The sequence below is a fragment of the Silene latifolia genome, chromosome Y, assembly GCF_048544455.1.
Source record: "Silene latifolia isolate original U9 population chromosome Y, ASM4854445v1, whole genome shotgun sequence".
In the NCBI taxonomy this organism is placed as follows: Eukaryota; Viridiplantae; Streptophyta; class Magnoliopsida; order Caryophyllales; family Caryophyllaceae; genus Silene; species Silene latifolia.
The window spans coordinates 48,515,487-48,536,146 of record NC_133538.1 but is presented as its reverse complement, the minus strand read 5'-3'; the positions used below and the strand labels follow the sequence as shown (position 1 = coordinate 48,536,146).

At 38.5% G+C, this 20,660-nt stretch overlaps 2 protein-coding genes across 2 annotated transcripts; both read right to left on the bottom strand.

Moving 5' to 3' along the window:
- Window positions 1-1,662: 1,662 nt before the first annotated feature.
- LOC141628004 (uncharacterized) lies at window positions 1,663-2,454 on the bottom strand. Its single transcript, XM_074441197.1, has 2 exons — window positions 2,323-2,454; window positions 1,663-2,214 (listed from the first exon to the last, which is right to left on the bottom strand). The coding sequence occupies exons 1-2, from the start codon at window positions 2,452-2,454 to the stop codon at window positions 1,663-1,665; spliced, it is 684 nt and encodes a 227-aa protein (XP_074297298.1).
- Window positions 2,455-7,429: 4,975 nt separating this feature from the next.
- Window positions 7,430-10,202, bottom strand: LOC141628002 (uncharacterized). The gene is made up of 4 exons (XM_074441196.1): window positions 9,957-10,202; window positions 9,354-9,422; window positions 8,427-9,269; window positions 7,430-8,188 (listed from the first exon to the last, which is right to left on the bottom strand). The coding sequence occupies exons 1-4, from the start codon at window positions 10,200-10,202 to the stop codon at window positions 7,430-7,432; spliced, it is 1,917 nt and encodes a 638-aa protein (XP_074297297.1).
- Window positions 10,203-20,660: the final 10,458 nt, after the last annotated feature.

The window sequence follows — 20,660 nt, the reverse complement described above, 5'->3', positions numbered from 1 at the left end:
AAAGAACATATGCCCTTCACTGGCGCAAAACTCACTTAACCAAACAACAACAACTCCTCAAATGATAAGAATAAAATAGGGGGAAATGGTAAATAACCCCCTTAAGTTTGATATAAGGTGAGATTAACCCCTTTAACTTTGCTTTGGAGTAAACAAGTCCCTTTACTTTACTATAAGGTGACATCAACCCCCTTCTATTTTTCCGGTCAAAATCTCACCGGATTTTTCATTTTCTCACCAATTTCTCATATTGGTATATATTATACGTATAATCAGTCAATGTTATACTGGGATACTGTACGTAGATATGTACCAAATCTGCCGAATTATTTTATTCCATTCCAACAATTCGTATGACCTAATTTTTTTTCTATCTCGTCCTCCTGTCTTCCACCCAACTACCTAACATGAACAATTTATTTGTCCTTTTTTCAACTTTTGCCAAACAAAAATAATGATCCTTATCTTTGAATCTCATCTTTTTCCTTTTACATTACGAGTAATTTCTTGATGATCCTAATAGATTTGTTCCAAGCTTACTTAATCGTATTCATAAGCTGCAACTCTAACATCAAAAGTATGATCTCTACATCTTCATCTAGTTTTTTTCATTTCTTGTGTTATTTATTTTTATTTTTTCTGTGTTATTGTCTCATCTCATGTAATGATCTTACTTTGCTATTCAATTGAGGAATTTTTTTTGAAGATGTAATTATTTTATGGTATAATAGTTGAACTCGATGTTTTATACAATTTAGTTTCATGGTAATTGTTACTCCCTCCGCCTCAATCATTTATTTAGCTTTGATTAAACTACCCCTCACAATTAAAAAAAATACACAAATGAATGAGGCGGAGGGAGTAGTAGATTTAATTCATAGAAGTTTGATGTGTATGATTGTAGAATAATCAAATAATCGGTTTGGGTAGAATAAGTATTGTTCCCAGTTCATGTTGCTCAACTCCCATCATTATAGACAACATTTCATTATGATTATAGTCATTATATATAACCAAACTCGCGTAACCAAGCTTAATTCATCTTAGACGAGAAAAAAATAAAATAAAAACTAGCAGTAGCATTTCTAATTTAACATTGATTTCTAATAAAAAGTAGCCGTAGCAGTGCCATTTCTAATAAAAAAAATAACAATAGCAGCTCCCATTCATCAGCCTAGGATGCTTAACACGAGGCAGTCGAAAGTGAATGGATAACTGAGCTTAGAATAGTAAATTGGATCCAATAACCTTTCTAAAGAAGATTAAATGCTCTCTGGCTGATCAGAGTTCACTTTATATTTGCACGTACTACTTTTGTGTCCTGATTCTTTGTACATGGAACATAACTGTTTTCCGCTCTTTGAAATTCTGTAAGTGTACGTTTTTCTCTTGCCTTCCCCATATGATCTTTTCCTTTTATTTGGAGGTCTCCCATATTTCACTCTAGGATCACTTGGTATAATTGAACTCCCAACAACTTTCTTCCACATACTTTGACCATTCAGTGGCTCTAATGAGAATGCATATGATGTCTCATAAGCTTCCTTACTATACCAAAATGTCACATAACTTTTTGGATTTTCATTCATGGAGCATATTGTTGTTATTGCATGTTTGCAAGGTATCCCATTTATATCCCAATATCAACATGTGCACTTACATTCATCCAACAGCAAAGGTCAGTGTACTATTATGAACATGTTGTACTTCATACACATTTTGATTCGCCTCTATAGCTTTCCAGTTCCTTGTAGCTTGCATGTGATCTTTTATATTTGCTTGAATTCTAGGCGTAACAATGCCACTACATTTAGCAGCTTGCACTTTCTTCTCGAGCATCCTACTCATAACCTTTCGTCTTATTTCTTCCAACATTGTGAGTATAGGCTTCTCTCTTGCTTCAAGAATCGATGAGTTAAAGGTTTCTGCCATATTATTGCAAGTAACACTAGTACATGCCCACCTTTTGTAAAAACACCTGCATAACTTTTTCACATCTCTTGAGCACATTTCAAGATGAGCCTTTGAGCTTCGTTGTTGTAACTCATTCATTGCATCAGCAAAGTCTTCATTTGTATATGCTTTCACCGCTCTCCAAAATAGTTTATGTAAAGGAGCACCTTTAACAACCTTAATCCAATTACTAAAGATATGTCTTGCACATAGCCTATGCTCAAAATCAGGTAGCAAGTCGGCTATTGTAGGTACCAAACCCTGTTTTTATTCGTGTAAAAAAAGGTATTAGTAATAAAGTTTATGCGTCAAAAGCACATAAAATAAAAATATATTCGATAGAGAAATGAAAGCATCTTATTTGTGTACCTTTTGTTGATTAGATAACAAGGTCCCTTTCTCCCCAGTTTTCATGTCTAGATCATTTATGAGATGTTCGAGAAACCAAGACCAACTCTCTTTAGATTCTGACTCTACTACAGCCCACGCCACTGGAAACATTTGATTGTTGGCATCTTATTCGTGTACCTTTTGTTGATCAGATAACAAGGCGTGTCACGATCATATATATGCCACTCATGTCCTAAATGCACGTATAGACATGTATCAACCTTGATTATGCTCATTTCCGGTTCATATCTGCAAATAATACAAGACAAAACAAAGTTGACAATTCGGGGGACATTTGGAGCTAAACACTACACAAAATGCATAAAAATGCGTGCAAATGAAGTACAAAATGCCTATATAAAATGCACGCATCAGTCAGTCTCTAAGCCAACCGGGTCACTATGTGTTAGGTTCATAAACCCCTATTAGACTGATCTAATACATTTTATAAATTACCCATAATTTATATACTAGTGGATCTAGTTGCATGCAAGATGATTTTATACAAAATAAGAAGAAAAAATATGTTTCTTACATTATATGAGACGGATTAATGGGCACTAGATTTCGACTTCTTCCAAATCTAGATCTTGAGCTAAAAAATATATTAGGATGATCCTCCAACAAGATCCCAAAGTAGAGATCCTCCTCTTGATTGCACCAAGACTATCCCTCAATACTACAAATATTATTAATTAGATAATAAGAGTAGTGACCTTAAATATTGATTCTAATATTAATATCATTACTACCATAGTAATATATTTATTTATTTATTAGATGTTAAGAACAAAATGGACATAAACTATTTTTATGTATTTTGGAGAGAATATAGAGGAAAGAATAAACATGCATAAGCATAAGAATAATCTCTACAAAAATGAGAACACACCCACTAGTATTCATGGGGTGCACGGTTTTCCTCTCTTAAAAGAGGTATACATTGCTTTTTCTCTTATCAAGACAATAGCTAGTGAATAGATATGTAAGATGGTTATCATGATGTCTATTTTTAACATTTAAAAAACAAAACCATCAAAGCCCATTTACAACCCATAAAACCGGGTTTGATGGGATAAAATGGACATCCATTTTACAAAATGTCTTTTGTCATTTGTAATGTGTGACATGTGACATGTAACATATCTTTAGTAATATAAATGCATATTTAACTAATTAAATATCATTATTCATTAAATAATATACACATGATAATTTACATTGTAATTCATAATTACATGTGTGTAAAATGGGTCATCTTTAACCTAGTTAATATAATCTACAACATTTTATAATTATAACTAACTAATAATTCTTTTCTCAAATATTTCATAAACAATAATCAATTTTACTAATATAGCATTTTAATTACTAAATTGAGTCTTATTTAATCATATTACAAAAAGATATAATATTCTCTCTTATATATCAATTTGTTCAATTTAATGATTTAATCAATCTGTATCGTCATACAATCGATTAACTTTACAATTGAGGGAATCATCCTTTAGGTGTGACCTTAAAGGATCAACTGATCACCACCGTTAAATGACAGTAATGTCAAACTCTAGTCAGCCAATCATTATCGATTAATGTTGATCAGTTGACATATATAAATGAATCATCCCTTACGTATTCTTATCATGAGTTTCAATAATGTGATTGCACCATTGTTGAGGACACATACTCCAACACTATGGCCCCGCAGCTAAGGTCACGGGTCTTTGAATGGTTCATAAGTGCCAAGCTAGCACACACCACACAGGGAGCACTGTAGTAGAATCGCTCCCTCCGGAGGGGTTTAAGATAAGACATCAAGAGCATCACCTCATAGGTGTTAAGCTTGCTCACATCCTGCCGGCTATACGTCAAGCAGGTCATCATCCTTAAGAAGATGGAAAGAGATAGGTGTTTGACATCGTTAATCAACATGGCACTAGAGGTAGGGACAGGTCTGCCTGTGATATAAGGAAGGTAGCTAGGACCCCGCTCTCCGTCACCACATCCTTCAAATACCACTCCTTCTCGGGTTCCAACCCCAAATGCTCAGCAAACTGCTCAAGGGTCAAATAAAGGTCGGTGTTCATGAGACGGAATCGGACGGTCCTCCCACCCACATCATACTTAAAAGAACTCAAGAATTCCAAAATAAGGAAAGGATAGGACTTCTTGCGGAGATGGTACAACCCCTCCATGCCCAAATTTCGAATATATGAGTTATATCCGACTCAATTCCCAAGTCTTTCAAGATACCCGGATCCACACATCACGTTGGTCTCATTGTATGACCCATTAAAGCGACAAAAGCGGCCCGTTGTTCAAAATCGGCGAATATTACCGTCGGATATTGGTCAACCAGAGGAACAAGCGGCTCCTCGCTCGATTGTCCTTGATCCACTAAGGTATTGGCGCTGGTCCTGTTCTTGGGAGGTGCTCTAGCTTTCGGCATGCTGCAAGAATACAAGTTCAAGAAAAAAACTCCGGAATTCCCACAATATCAAGAGGGAAATTTCGATTTTATTCTCTTTTAAAACGAAGTTGAAGACGGATTTTTCTATAAAAAAACGCAAGGTAAACACTTGGTGGAGTATTACTAGCATCAATTTAATTTTTATAGGGATCCTACAAAAGTTCTAAATGGCAAAAATCAAAATTTTAGGGCAAACACTAGAAAATTTTAGATACAAAATTGGGGATTTTGGGGCAAAAATCAAAGTTCTGAAGTTTATGAAGGTTGATTGTAAATGTACAAGCATTCGCTATGATGGATTGTTGAGTAGAATAGGTTGCTTCTTAGAAAACCAATCTTCAAGATTTGAACCCAATAGATTAGGTGAAAATGAAAATTGGCTTCATAGAAAACCCGAAAACGTAAAAGTAAGTTTGTGAGCGGCGATATTGCGGGCCATTTTCTGTCCTAACTACAAGACTAATAACTCAAACAAATATTTTTATATTATGAGCAAATTAAGAAGAAGAGAATGGCGGTGGTAGTTTGTTGTTTGGTGGTCGGAGCAAGGAGAACGGAGACGACGAAGTTAGAGTGTCGAGGGACTTTTTAAATAGCAAACTGATGACAACTTGCTGTGTGAGGTAGCGAAAAGTTCAATTTTACGAAAAAAATAAAGATTAATGACGTGGACTCATTTCTTGTAAATACTTTGAAATGAACCCTATTTTCGTAATTATTTTGGGTTTGAAACCCATTTAAGAAAAAAATTCCAAAAAACAAGCTGCATTTGTCACTTGTAAATGACTCCCTTGGCTGCCATGTGATGCTCTTATACTTGAGATTATTTTAGGACCAATATTCATCCATAAACAGGGCATTTAAAACATTTAGGAAGGCAGAAATGACATTGCTCTAGACAGGTGCCAAAACAGACTAGTTCAGTGGCATTCTTGAATCAGACCCTTCTTGCAGACAACATAACTTGCTTCTCATGATGATTCAAAATGCCCCATAGATACCAAATGAAATCTACTTAAGTTAGTTACCACCTCCAAAAAGAATTACCCCAATATGTTGTCTAGTTTGGGAGCTATGATCCTTTTAGTAATGACAGGTCAGGCTGAACTTGAACAGCACGCAGTGGCAGTTTTCAGATGGCATAACTTTTGAGTCAAGATGAACCACGAGGTGACCCGTATACCAAATTGAAGTTAGATGAGTTGGCTATCATCTCCAACCGGAATATAACAAAATATTATTGAGTGTAGCTCAAGATATGATGCCAATAACAGGCTCTCATATTTTGACCTGCTGTCAAAATGCTCTTTCGAGTACGCATTTGTTACTTTGGTGCGACCAAGAACCTGGATACTTTTTTTTTTTGTGAAATGTGAGTATATATAAATAGATATCAAAACACTTACAACTACAAGAGAGTTATGATAGCATATTCTACTACAAACTAACTCCCTGACAACCAACACTAGAACAAACTACAACCAGTTAATAGCCCACAATGCCCCATTTGTGAAGCCAGGACCTTTCTTCACTTCCTGCAGAGCATCCAAATTTTGATCTGATCCTTCTCATGGCATCCTCCCTAATCTTAGCAGCCAGATTCTCAGGCCTGAGAAGGATTAGGTGCACCCTCGAATTGTTCCTTTGACACCATATATGGTAGTAACAGGAAGACCAAATGAGATAATGAGTTTGCCTCTTCAGTCTTGCCCCTGCACTTCTACCATTGCTAACATAAGACCCTACTGCAACTTTAAAACCACACCATTGCTCAACTAACCTCAGCACCTGTGTACTATATAAACAGTCAAAGAAGAGGTGCTCCTGAGTTTCAGGGTCCTGGTCACAGATACAACATCTGTTGTCAGGACATCACCCAAACTGAAACAGTTTGGCTTTAACATTAAGACCTTGGTTCATAACAAGCCACGAAATCAAAGCATGCTTTGGATAATTCCAACTATTCCAGACTAGTTGAACCCAATCTTTTTTAGGCTGTTTGGTTCTAAGCCATTCATACCCATCTCTGATAGAGTACCCCTTCGAGCTAGCAGTCCATTGATCATTCTGATAACCAGCCTTCATTATTTCCTTGACTTTGCAAATACTTCTCCAGGACCAGGCTACACCAGCTGTAGGAGTGTAAGTGTGCCAGTCCTACTGCTTAAGATAAACCTGACTTATCAATTTAATCCATAGCTTATCTACTTTGTTATACACCCAGTCTACCAGTTTAGCCACAGCTGCTATGTTGCATAGTTCTGCTTTCTTTATGCCCAAGCCACCTTCCTCCTTTGGTAAAGTAACCTTATCCCAAGCAACAAAGGGAACTCTATGGCAATCTGAACTACCATCCCACAAATAATTCCTACAGATGCCTTCAATTCTTCTGATTACCCCCTTGGCGATAATGAACATCCCTGCCCAATAGGAATAGTGAGTATTTATCACAGAATTGATTAGAACTAATCTGCCTGTATAAAAAAGTTTCTTTATCCCAATACTCCTAATTCTATTAATCATTCTCGCCACTAGTGCATTACATTCTTTCTTACATAACCTGCCAGCTTGTATAGGGACACCAAGGTATCTGAAAGGTAGAGATCCTTCCACAAATTATGTTGCCTGGTGAATGTCATTCTTCAGCTCTAAGGAGACCCCATTATAGTACACTTCAGACTTAGTATTGTTCATAGTGAGTCCAGATGCTTTGGAGAAGGAAGAAAAGGCCCTTGTCAAGAGCATAATAGACTGTGCATTGCCTTTACAGAACATTAGCAAGTCATCTACAAACATTAAATGATTGAGCTTAATCCCCTTACATGAAGGGTTGTACTGGAAAGGCCAGTGGTCAGTGGCATAGCCTATCATCCTAGTAAGGTAGTCCATGCATAGAGTGAATAGAAGGGGAGAGATAGGATCCCCATGCCTAAGCCCTCTCTGCCCTTTAAAGTGCCCAAATTGACTACCATTCAGGCATAAGGAGAATCTTGTGGAGGTCACACACGTCATAACTCTTTGGGAGAAAACTTCAGGAAATCCAAGGCCATGTAGAAGTTGCTCAAGAAACTTCCACTCAACTGTATCATAAGCTTTTTGTAAGTCAATTTTAAAAAGACACCTAGGTGATATAGCCTTCCTCTTATACATCTGGACAATATCTTGACAAATCAACACATTTTCAATAATGGATCTCCCTTTAATGAATGCTCCCTGGTTCTCACTTATAATATCAGGAAGGACCAAGGACAATCTATTGCAAAGGAGCTTTAAAATAACCTTATAGATCATATTGCAACATGCTATAGGTCGAAAATGTTTAACTGAAGTAGGCCTCTCACATTTGGGGATAAGAGTAATGTTTTTAGCAGTCACCTGAGACAACAACTTACCTGAGTTAAAAAAAATCTTTAATTGCATCACAAATATCTTCACCAATTATGTCTCAACTATCCTTAAAGAATGCACTAGTATAGCCATCAAGACCTGGAGATTTTTCAATAGGAATGTTAAAAAATATTGTTTTAATCTCCTCATTGGTGACAGGAATGCTAAGCATCTGGATATGCTCTACATTACAGCACCTTCCTTGATTAATGACCTAAGTTCTCACCTTTTCTGTGGCCTTCCTACTACCTAAGAGGGATTCATAGTAGTCTAGGAAGGCCTCCTGAATGCTCTTGCTGTCACAACAGAGTGCCCTCCTCTGATTCTCAATTTGGATAACTTTGTTCAAATTACATCTCTTGCTGATTGCACCATGAAAGTATGCAGTGTTACTGTCCCCATCCTCAAGCCATTGAGTCTTTGCCTTCTGTTTAAGGAAACTAATCCTTGCTGGCTGTTGTTGTTTTAATCTTGTAGTAATATCCACTTCCTTCTGGATGAGCTCAGCATTCTGTGGATCAGGATCAATCCGTAGTTGAACAGCAGCTAGTTCACTTTCAGCAATACTAGTGGAATTTTCAATATTAGAATAGCATTCTTTGTTCAGTTCTTTGAGCCTAGGTTTTAGGGCCTTAAGTTTCTTGACCACATTAAACATCTTGTGACCAGGGTAAGTCTTATCCCATTCCTCTTTCACTCTGGTTATAAAATCAGGAGCCTTTCCCCACATGTTAAAATACTTGAAACTCGCTCTTCTAGTCATCACTAGCTTAGTATCACCGACAGTGCATCGACTATGATCAAATAAGCCAGCAGGATGGAAGTGAGCCATCATATCAGGAAAAGTTGTTTGCCATTCCTGGTTGACAAGAAACCTATCCAACCTACTATAGATCCTTGACTGAGGGTCTTGCTTATTGTTCCAGGTATAGAAAGCACCAGTGGCAGGAATGTCAGTCATACCACAGGTTGCAAGGCAGTCAATGAACTCATCCATATCATTTTGTTTTATATTTCCACCAAGTCTCTCATCAAGATTAATTACAGTATTGAAATCCCCGACAAGTGCCTAGGGTCCATGACATTTTCCAGAAATCCTCTCTAAGTTTCTCCAAAGATCCCTTCTATTTAGCCCCTCATTGAAGGCATATACCATAGTTAGATAAAATTGCTGCTGGGATACTCTTACAGTAACTCTGGTGTGTATGAATTGGGCATCATACTGCAGTATATGAACATCAAAAAGGCTAGGCCTCCATAATATCCTCGCCCTGCCTCCTTTATGACATCTAGAATTGGTTGTTACACACCATCCATCCAACATACTACTACAAATATTACTCACATTTGCACCATTTACTTTAGTTTCAATAAGTCCAAACAGACCTATATCCTTATTATGAATAAACCATTTAACATTATTCTGCTTATTTACACTATTTAACCCTCTAACATTCCAAAAACCAATATTATTCATTTAAATTAGGAGATCTTGGGTTATGATTCTGACCAATTCCCACTTTTGGAGTCCCACAACGAGCCTGAATACTTGTAATGCTTACTATGATCATTAAACTTACAGTCAATTGATTACTCTTATTTCAACAACGTAACTGAATCGGAAGCTGGGAATTAGGAGCCCAGCAAACTCCGAATTCATAACACCACATCCGAGCAGCGCAAGACACGCCTCCTCCGCTGCTGTGTCTAGTCACTAAAAAAGCGGACCACTACACCATAGGAAGGCGCAATTGACCCTAAAACCGTCGTTCTCCTCCACTAGCACCACCGTAGCAACCACAGCTACCCCTTTAATTCGAGCAACCAACACCACCATTAGTATACCAATCTCGATAGATAAGCACCACGCCCTAACACCATCCTCGCTGATGATAACGCCGATAACCGTGAACAACACCGTTAACCTTTCCGGCAACCTGATCTCACTTTTTCTCTTATTACTCGCCCCATTATATTTCTCCTTGCCGTCATTCTTCACCATTCTCTCCAAAAATGGGTCGATTATGCGGGTTGTGTGGTCGACGACATTATAATTGCAGCTACTGGTGTGTGGTCGGCAACGGTCGACGGCGTCGGCGGCAGGTGAGGTAGGTGATGAGAGAGGTGGGTGGAGGGAGGTTAGAGTACGGGGCAGAGAAGAAAACAAGAGGTCAGGTTTAGGGATTTATTTTACGGGTAATTAGGACCTTTTATTTGACTCAATCTAGTGGCTCTCATTAAGTTCGTACAGTTCACATCGCACAATAGTTTGTATGGGATCTCACCATATATATATATATATATATATATATATATATATATATATATATATATATATATATATATATATATATATATATATATATATATATTTTGTTTTAACAAACATTGATTCCCTTCAGACTATTATAGGTACGCTTTTGAAGAATGTAGATACACTTTTTTTCTATCCTAGATACACTTTTTACGTAAGTTCTATATACACATTTTAATATTGTACGTACACTTTTTTCTAACTCTTTTGTACATTTTCTATCGAATATGATTTATGTACATGATATTATAATTAACGTATCTAATAGCATTTTTAATCTTTCAAATAAATCAATAGTTAAAATTATAACGACGCTCACCTATAACCAAGCACACAAACTAACAAAATACTTCTGTAAAATTTCAATAAGCTAGGGAATAAAAAATTACTTGTACTTCGTACTTGTTAATTGAGAAGTTAATCGGCAAGTTTTTCATTAACAAAATATATAAGTATTAACAAAGCAATTGCTAGTTTGCTACGATTTGATATTACTCGCCAATCAACTTTTACCCAGACAATATCAAATAGCGATCGGCTGACATCGACTCGAGATGGCGATTCTGATTCGAAAGGACCGAACTGATGGTGAATGATGTAGTTCCTCATCTCTGTCGTGATTCGGAGCATGGGTGATGTCGCCGGTATTGAGTGGTGTTTCCAGTGAGGTGATCAACGACGTACATGACATGGTACATCTACTCCGGCCGTTGACATCCATATTAAGACCGGCAACCTCTCTCATCCCCAATCACCATTGTTGGCCAGTTGGTTGCCAGACGCCTCTTTTTCTGATTTTTTGACAAATCATTTTCTAGGTTTCGAACAAACATTTAGAATTCTTCACAACGACGACGTTTCGAAGAAAAACGAACAGCAGCAGGTGTCGAGCAGAACTGTCGGAGGTTAACTCGTGTATTCCAGTGGATATTACATCAGTGTAATTATAATTGTAATTTAACCTAAATTATTAAATTAATTAACAATTCAAAATCATAATTGATGTAGTTATAGTTGTAATTTGAGGAATTGATTGTCAATTTGTTCGTAGTAGTGGATGTTTGTAGATGAGGAAGGTGAATAAAGTTATAGCTGTAGAGAAAGAAATGAAACGGCAAAAGTGACGTCAATATATGTATGATATATATTATTTCTGTTCCAATGAGTTATATACAATGCTTTATACACGTTCAATAATGTAGTTTTCTTTTGCTCATATCTTTAGCTACACATTACTGAAAATTATAAAAATTTGACATTCATAATGTACTCGATAAACAATTTAAAAAAATATCTCACATGATTATTTTTATGTTATATATTAGAAGTTATAATGAAGATTCTCCTCACCATTGAATAATGCTCAAAAAGCAAACGTATACAACTCATTAGAATGGAGGAAGTATTATATATGGTAGGAGTTATCGTTCTCACCGGATCCTAACTTTAGAATATCGTAGGTATGCTTTTTACCTGAAAATTATATACACTTTCTAAGAATGTAGATACACTTGTTCATATCCTAGATGCAATTTTTACGTGAAATCTATATACACTTTTTTTTTTAGGAAAACACCCGAAAAGGCTTACTTCAATAACGAAAGATCAAAACAGATAGCATTGTTAACGATCGATGGCCACTCACCATCCCAGACCGTCTTCCCTACGACACTAGAACTAAAATGAGCGAGTGCATGAGCCACACTATTATTAATTCGACTAGTGTGAGACCACCGCACAGAATTAAAAGAAATACACAGATTTAAAATGTCATAAATAATGGCCGAAAAATGCTCCGTCCTTCTCTCCTTCCTTCTAAAACTTTGACAACCTGCAAACAATCACTTTCCACCAGCACGTCTCGATGCCCTCTCCTCGCTGCTTCTTGTACACCATCAAGGACCGCGACCGCTTCAGCTATTACCGACTCCTAAGTCTATGCACGAACGATAGCCATTCCCCTAGAAAGTCGCACCGTGCTCATCCCTACAAATCGCCTCTGTACCTAAACCAGTCCCATCCTTCACACCCGCGTCCACATTCATCTTCACCATCCCCCTCAATGGAGTAGCCCAACCTTCAGCTCCTTAATTGTCCCTTTCTCGCCCTCTACCACCACGCTTCTGACATCCCGTCCCCAACCAGCCACTCTCTTCACTAAGAACATCCACACCATCAAAAACCATCTTATTCCTATGTTCCCATAGAGCCCACACCCGACCATAAACTTCCCATACTCCGTCACCCTTAACTCCTTCCAACGATGCTCCACCCATTCTCTCACGCCACTCCCTCTAATCTCATCCTCCCGACACGGCGGCCTTACCCCCTCCCATGCCCAATTTGCCACCCCGCAATTACAAAATAAATGAACACTCGACTCATTTTGTGAATGACAAAAAGGACAAGAAGAAGACTCACCTCCAACTCGAGATACGATATTTGCTCTTGTTGCCAAAGCTTCATTACACATCTGCCAGAAGAACAGTTTCACACGTGGCCAAACCAGGACCTTCCAGAGCTTGTTCCATAACCACTTCTCCCTATTCAAGTTCGACATGTAAGCCATATCAACCGTGTCCCCAGCCAACATCTTATAAGTTGTTCAAACCGTATAAAACCCATCCTTCTCGTGAGCCTAATACCATACATCATCAGCTTCATTCGGGCTAAGTCGGATATTAGTGACCCGCTCTCACTCAAACGGTAGAAGGAGATAGTCAAGCTTCTCGGTTTTCCACCCCCTATTGTCCGGTTCTATTAACTCAGCCACCGTCAACATCTCACAGCCAGTTGGGCAAGGTGACATGACCCGTCCTGATTGCGTACAAGTAATCAACGCATGACCCCGGATCAAAGTGTCTCGACCATTACCAATACGTCACCTCATGCCTTTCTCTAGGATCGACCTCACTCCTACAATACCTCTCCTAGTATATCTTGGATTGTTACCAATCTCAGCACCCATAAAATCCCCATTAGGAAAATATTTAGCTTTCATTAGTCGAGCCCCCAAAGACTCCGAGTTCACAATGAGGCGCCAAGCTTATTTTCCAAGAAGAGCAAGATTAAATAGGCGGAACTCCCGAAATCCCATCCCTCCAACGCACTTCGGTCTGACCAATTTCCTCCAAGATACCCACGAAGTTCCCCGTCGTCCTTCCTCATGAACCCACCAAAACCGAGACACCATTTTCTTAAGCTCATCGCAAAAATTAGCCGGGATTTGAATCACACTCATCACATAAATAGGGAGTGAATTGGCAACAGCCTTTATAAGAACCTCCTTACCAGCTCTAGACAAAATTTTCCCGCGCCAACCTTATAATCTTTTGCTGAGCTTTTCCCGAATGATATCCGTTATTGCCTTTTTTCGATATTCCAACAACCGTAGGAAATCCCAAGTATCAATCTTGCTCGGCCACCACCCTAACCCCAAGACAATTAGCTATCATTTCTCGCTGAGCAATCGGAACCCCTCTACTAAAAGACACCATGGTCTTATCTAGATTTACAAGCTGTCCCGACGCAGCCTCATATCGCCTTGAAAAAGAGTTAACTATCTCCGCCTCACCCATCGTAGCCCGAGTAAAGAAGATACTATCGTCCACAAAGAGCAGATGGGAAACGAAAGGAGCTCCATTAGCCACCCGAATACCATGTAGTGACCTATCTTCAACCGCCCGCCTCATAAGGTTCGACAAGGCTTCCACACAAAGGATAAATAAATAAGGAGAGAGCGGATCACCTTGTCGTAAACCTGTAGTTGGACGAAATTCCTCTGATGGTGCGCCATTTATAAGAACCGAGAATGTGACCGTTGATACACAATCCATGACCTTAGAAATCCACCCTCGATTAAACCCCATAGTGACAAGAACTTCGTGCACGAACTCCGATTCAACCCGGTCATAAGCCTTGGCTATATCAAGTTTAATAGCCATGTGACCTTCCATACTACTTGCATTCTTCATATAATGAAATACTTCAAAAGCGATTAAGATATTATCAGAAATTAACCTCCGTGGCGTAAAAGCACTTTCATTTTCCGACACAATATCGCTTAAGAATAATTTCAACCGATTATCAACTACCTTAGACACTAGCTTATAGGCCACATTACATAAACTAATTGGTAATAATGTAGATACACTTTTTTCTATCCTAGGTACACTTTCTACGAGATATATTTAATGTATCTAATGTTTATAATTAATGTATATAATACCCCATACCTAAATACACGTCAACAACTTTTCATTTCCACCAACTTTTCATTTCCACCGAGTGTCTGCCATCATACAAAGCCGAGGCAAAGTCAGATTGAGTCGATTCGTGTAATCTAAACCGCCACAAGTCAAGCTCAAACTCCATAATCGACACATTGGGAAACGAGCTGGATTGAACAACTATTTCAGAACACCAGGATGAATCTAAACACCATGTCAGGGCTCACGTCGGTGTCTGCAACCGTGAACCCAAAGAAACAGTCTGTTTCCTCGACTGTAACACTACGGATTTTCCTTGGTGACTACTCGACCGAGTAGAACCTACTCGGCCGAGTAGTGCTGAGGTTGTGTATTGTTTTGGTTCTGCCGAGGAACACTCGGCCGAGTAAAGTGAACACTCGACCGAGTATGGGACACTCGGCCGAGTATACACTTACTCGACCGAGTGTCCGGTTTGGCGAAGTGTTATTTCGACGGTTTGATTAGGGAGCGTTTAAGATTTATTTTATATCCGCGTCAGTTTTCAAAATATCATTTCTACTTCATCATTCTTACGTAACCCTAATCTCTCCCTAATTACTCCTTAATCACCCCTTTGCTTTGTTGATTGCGAAACCTTCGGAGTCCTTACGTACATTTCCTCATCCTACTGTTGGTAAGTGTTATTCTATGTTGTTTGTATTCGTTGGGGTTCTTTTGTGTGTTTACGGAATTGGGGAAATATGGGGATTGTGCAATGTGTAATTGTGTGATATGATTATGTTATAGGAGAAGACTTCGTAGAGGAGCCTTTCTGAGTGTTCAAGTCCTTTCCCACTGTTGATTGCTAAGGTAGGGTTTCCTACTCGTTCTTGTCAATTGATTTGAGATTGTGCTTGTTGTAATTGTTGTTATTTCTCGATCATCGGAGTATGGGGATTGTTGTGACGATGTTGGTATGAGCGGATTGAGATGGTTGTGATGTCATGTGATTGTGATTGTGGTGGAGTCACTTGCGGGAGTGGCTTCACACCCTAGTTCGCCCTCCGTGGAACCCGCCACGGGAGGGGATGTGCACATTAAGGGACAGGGATTGTTAGTCGCTCGTTGATGAGCTGGACTAGGTGGGGATGGGCTGCGGTCACCCACTGGCGGCGAGGATTACCTGTTGCGATGGGTAATCTGGCAGGGCTACACACTTCGGTGTGTAGTCGATTCTCGTGTGAGATCGATGATCATTTGGTTGTATTGTTGTTGTCTTGTATTGATTGAGTAGTACTGACCCCGTGTTGTTGTTTTGTAAAACCTGCGGTGATCCATTCGGGGATGGTGAGCAGATTGTGACAGGTAATGCAGATGTTTAGCTATGGGACAGTCATGGGGAGTCACCACGTCAAGTCTAGCTTCCGTTGTTATGAGTTTAGATGTCTTGGATTTCATTTATATCGAGACCTTGTACGTTTATTTTGAGTTGGTCTGAGATAATGTAATCTTTAACTTATATACTTTGATAAATGTTGTTTGGAAATTGTAACTTTGATATACTAACCTCGGGAAACCGAGATGGTAACAGCCTTTCATGCTAGGGTAGTCCTTGGTAAGGTACCTTGGTATGAGGGGGTGTTACAAAGTGGTATCAGAGCCGACGATTCCGGCACCTAAAACTAATGAACTCAATGAACTTAGGGAGTCTAAATAAAATGAACCCGGGGAGAGTTGTTTGGAGCTACCGCAAAGACTTGGGAGACGTCCCGGAGTCGCACTAAGGCCCTTACGATCTCAAGCCGGTCACATGGGGGGGAAACTGTTGTATGTTTGAGTTATGTGTGTTTGATATCTGTAGTTTGAATCTTGTGCATGGTTGGATTAAATGAGGAAAGAAGTGGAATATGGTAGTAGTTGAAAGATGTATCGACGATTTGTTGATGTTGAAACTTTGAGCATGGAATATGTTGGCATGTTAAGTGTTGGAACATGGTAAAAGATGAAAAGTGAATTGTGAAATTGTATCTGGTTGATATTGAGCATGAAGAATGTGATCATGTTACCTGTTTAATACAATGTTGAGCATAAAGTATGGTAGTGGTACATGTGCATATGAATATGATGATTTTAATGCTTGATTGTTGGTAGAAGCATGTGATTAAGGTCATGCGTCTGTATATGTAAATGTGGTGTTTAATTTTAATGTGAATATGATAAATGTTCAACTATGTACTGGTTTTTAGAAGCATTGGGTCGTTATTGCTTGTTTTATGCATGTTAAAGTTGTTTTGAAAAGAAATTTTTGATTTGTATACAAATCGATTTTGGAAGGGTTGTCTTAAAACTGTCATAAGTCGAGTTCTAGAAAAGATATTGCTGTGATTCCAAGTTGAGGTGATAGCTTGTCCTCTTACGATTCTAACGATAGGTCACACGCCCAGATTGACCAAGTAACGAGTGAGATATGATTGTTTTACGAAAACTGGACGGTGCTGAGAATCGCGCCTTATACTCGACCGAGTAGTCCCTACTCGGCCGAGTGTCTTTTATACTCGACCGAGTATTCCATATTCGGCCGAGTAATCTTTCGTGATAATACCGTTTAGCGCCGGAGTCGTGAACTCGGCCGAGTAGTCTTATACTCGACCGAGTAAGGTCTACTCGGCCGAGTATTCCCAATACTCGACCGAGTAATCCTTCGCGGCAATCGAGTTGCTTCGGAGTCGAAAACTCGACCGAGTAATATAGTTACTCGACCGAGTACCTTGTACTTGACCTAGTATGTTATGTACTCGACCGAGTACCTCGTTGGGCGGCCACTTTGAGTCGGTGGCTATGTTCTTACTTTTGTTTTGAGTCGGTGGCTATGTTTTTACTTTTGTTTTGAGCCGGTGGCTATGTTTTTCATTGTTTTGAGTCATAGGGTATATACACATGTATGTTTTGAGTCTTAACGCATTCTTTTATATGAGAGACGGTCTTGATACGTAAGTTACCGGAAGGTATGACAGGGAGAATGCCGGGTTATGAGAGATAAGTGTTGGATAAGGAAGACATGTGTTAATGTGGTTGTGAGAGATAGTGAAAAAAAAAAAAAAAAAAAAAAAAAAAAAAAAATGATGAGCTAATCGAGGTAAAGAGCATGTTTTGTGAGATATGATGAGTGAAATAGTCATGTATTGAGTAGTATAAAAGTAAGTGTATATGGGCAAGGGTGATGTAAGTGCAAAGAAGCATGAGAATGAAAGATTGAGATGAGAGATACGAATAGTGACATTTCGGGATGTGTAAGGACCTATAGAGGGAGACGGTTAGCATTGTGTTGCTTAAGGATATATGTAATGAAAGGTTGCTTTAGAGGGATGGAGAAGAGGGTTATATAGTGAACTTAGATAGAGTTATGTCGCGACGTGGATTTGTAGATGGTGACCAAGTTTGGGAATTTGGAATTTTCACGATGTGAGCCTAGTGAGTAATTCTTTGGGCAGCTAACGTTATGAGATGAATTTTGGTTTCCTAGTGATGTAAAAAGGGAGATGCAATTGTTTGAACCTTAAACGTTGATTTTATGGATAGATTAGTGACAATTGGGAGTTATAGTATAATGAGAGAAGACCCATGGTAAGAAAGAGTGAGATGATATCGACATAAAATAATGGGGATTGAGTTTGGAGCAATGTGAAGGTAACCGGAGCACTTAAGAGTTAGACAGAAATAATGAAGAGTTGAATCATTAAGGGAGTTTGTCGAGGGTAAAAGAAAAGAATAGGGGAGTAAAACTAGGAACATGTTCACTGAGGATATGTGATATAAAAGTAAGGAATCGTAGAGATGTATGATACTATCATGAGGATTTGAGTTACAGTTATATAGAAGTTCCAGGACAACATGATAATCATGAGTTTCGAGGAATTAAAGAAAGCAAAAGTTGGGTAAAGAATTTGCACGATATGAGATTTTGGTGGTGAGTCGGGTGACGATACGATTACGGATGAAATTGGAAATAGTGTTGAGGTGATTTTTGTTGATATATTTGATGTTTGTCGTTTGGGATGAGAACCAAAGGGAGGAAAAGGATTGTTATATTAAGAAGTGATAGTAAGAGAGTAGTCACATGAAAAATGTTGGTGTCATAGTATTGTCACTAGTGGTTGAGGATGATGTTATTTTGGGGAAGTTAGTTGTTCTAATGAGGTTGATTTTGTGAAGGTGATTAATGTTTGGTTGTGAGGGATTTTAAGGTATGGATATATGAGGTATTCGTTAGTAGTTGGGTGAGATGATATGGCTACGTTCACGGGTGGTGATAATTGTGTGTAAAAGAAGATATGTTATGAAGGGCACCCGAGTTAAGTCCAGGATAAGAGGTATTCATTGTCAAGTGGTAACTTACGTAATCAGGATTGGCTATTTGGATGTGATTATGGGTCTTAGGAGTATGTAAATGTTTGTGTGAGGTTGTGACCTCACGAGATGCGGTATGGTGTGATAGTCATAAAGTTGTTATATGAATGTTTGTAATATATGTTGGATACGGTAACTTAATGGAATGATGATCAAAAAAAAAAAGTGATAGTTTGGGTGGTCTGACAAGACTGGTTATACTTGCATGTGTATTCATGATATAGGTTTAATCCATGAAAAGTATGGATGGTATGCATGAGATTCTTGTCTATTTATTCCGTATTATGTATGGTGTTGTGATCTGGTAAAGCAGTTTTGAGTAAGTTTGTTGTCCAAGATGTTATATTGAGTCAGTGTTTATGGGATTGTGTATGGCACGGTACTTACTGTTGTGATGCGGGTATTTTCGCACTGTGGTGCGGCTGTTGGTGGCAATGTTGCGATGTTGTCACCGGTTGTGGTGGAGTAGGTGAGATGACTATAATACGAGTTTTCGTAAGTGCATACCAGTTAAACATAGATTGTTGTTTTGTTTTGTCATTGTTCCTTGTGAGTTTTGGTTGAACATAAAGATCGTTGTTTTGTTTTGTGATGTTTCTTACCGTTTCGAGTTTGGGAATGAGGGTAGAGTATGATGTGAAAGAGAGTTGTATATGTTTTCGTTGTTGTCATGGTATAGTGATATTATGTTGATGGGACACAGTTGTGAGAAGTTGTTGAGTAATTTTTATCTTGTTTTAAGATGAGGCATCGGTAGTCATAGTCATGGCAAGTGATTCGTGGAATATGTGTTGTAATGATCTGAAAGCGACAAGTGGTTCATAATCTTTTGTTGAGATAGTGAGTGCAGGATATTGGGAATTAGTGTCATGTTCGATTATGTATGAGTTTTGCGGTAATGAAAGAAAAGAACTTGAGGATCTAGTGTGAGTGTACGTAACAAGTGTGGAGTGTGAATTATGCTTTTGGTGATATGAGTTTTATATAGTTTATATAAAGATATATGTCATGTTGCGGTAATGTGGAAGAGTTGAAGTTTTGGGTTAAGTTAAGGATTTTGAGGTATAGGTTAGGGGGTGTGACGAGTGAATTGAAGGATGAGAGTTGTTTAAGTAAGAGAGCCTAAGATATATGCATGGCGACTGTTCAGATTATAAGTGGTTATCTTTGACATGTGGTGGTGATGAAGATAATGAGAGGTATAACGAAGGATCTAGTATTAGTGAGTTACGGGGACGTAACATTTATCTTAAGAGGAGTAGGATGCGATAAAAGAGATTTTGATGGTTGTGCATATGGTAGTATAATTGGAAGTAGAGTGTTGGTGTAGTATAAAGGACGGATATTTGTGTTGATTTTATTAAAGGTCATGACCGTGCTTGTTGTAGTTCGATGTTTAGCAACGAGAGAATATTTCAACGGTGTTGTTGAGTTGAATGATAATGATTATGAGTCTAATAGTTTTGTGTTGGAAGATGATGCTTATGTGTTTGAGTAAACTTCGAGGACGAAGTTCGTTTTAAGGATGATAGAATGTAACATTCCGTTT

Bases quoted from the DNA above. Each gene is read 5' to 3' on its own strand.
- LOC141628004 (XM_074441197.1), bottom strand. From the start codon at position 2,454: ATGTTTCCAGTGGCGTGGGCTGTAGTAGAGTCAGAATCTAAAGAGAGT. The intron at 2,215-2,322 runs GTACACAAATAA...GAATAAAAACAG, and splicing joins TGTTATCTAATCAACAAAAG to GGTTTGGTACCTACAATAGC.
- LOC141628002 (XM_074441196.1), bottom strand. From the start codon at position 10,202: ATGGTGAAGAATGACGGCAAGGAGAAATATAATGGGGCGAGTAATAAG. The intron at 9,270-9,353 runs GTATATGCCTTC...CATGGACCCTAG, and splicing joins AGCAATTTTATCTAACTATG to GCACTTGTCGGGGATTTCAA. The intron at 8,189-8,426 runs GTGAGAACTTAG...TTGTTGTCTCAG, and splicing joins GTAGGAAGGCCACAGAAAAG to GTGACTGCTAAAAACATTAC.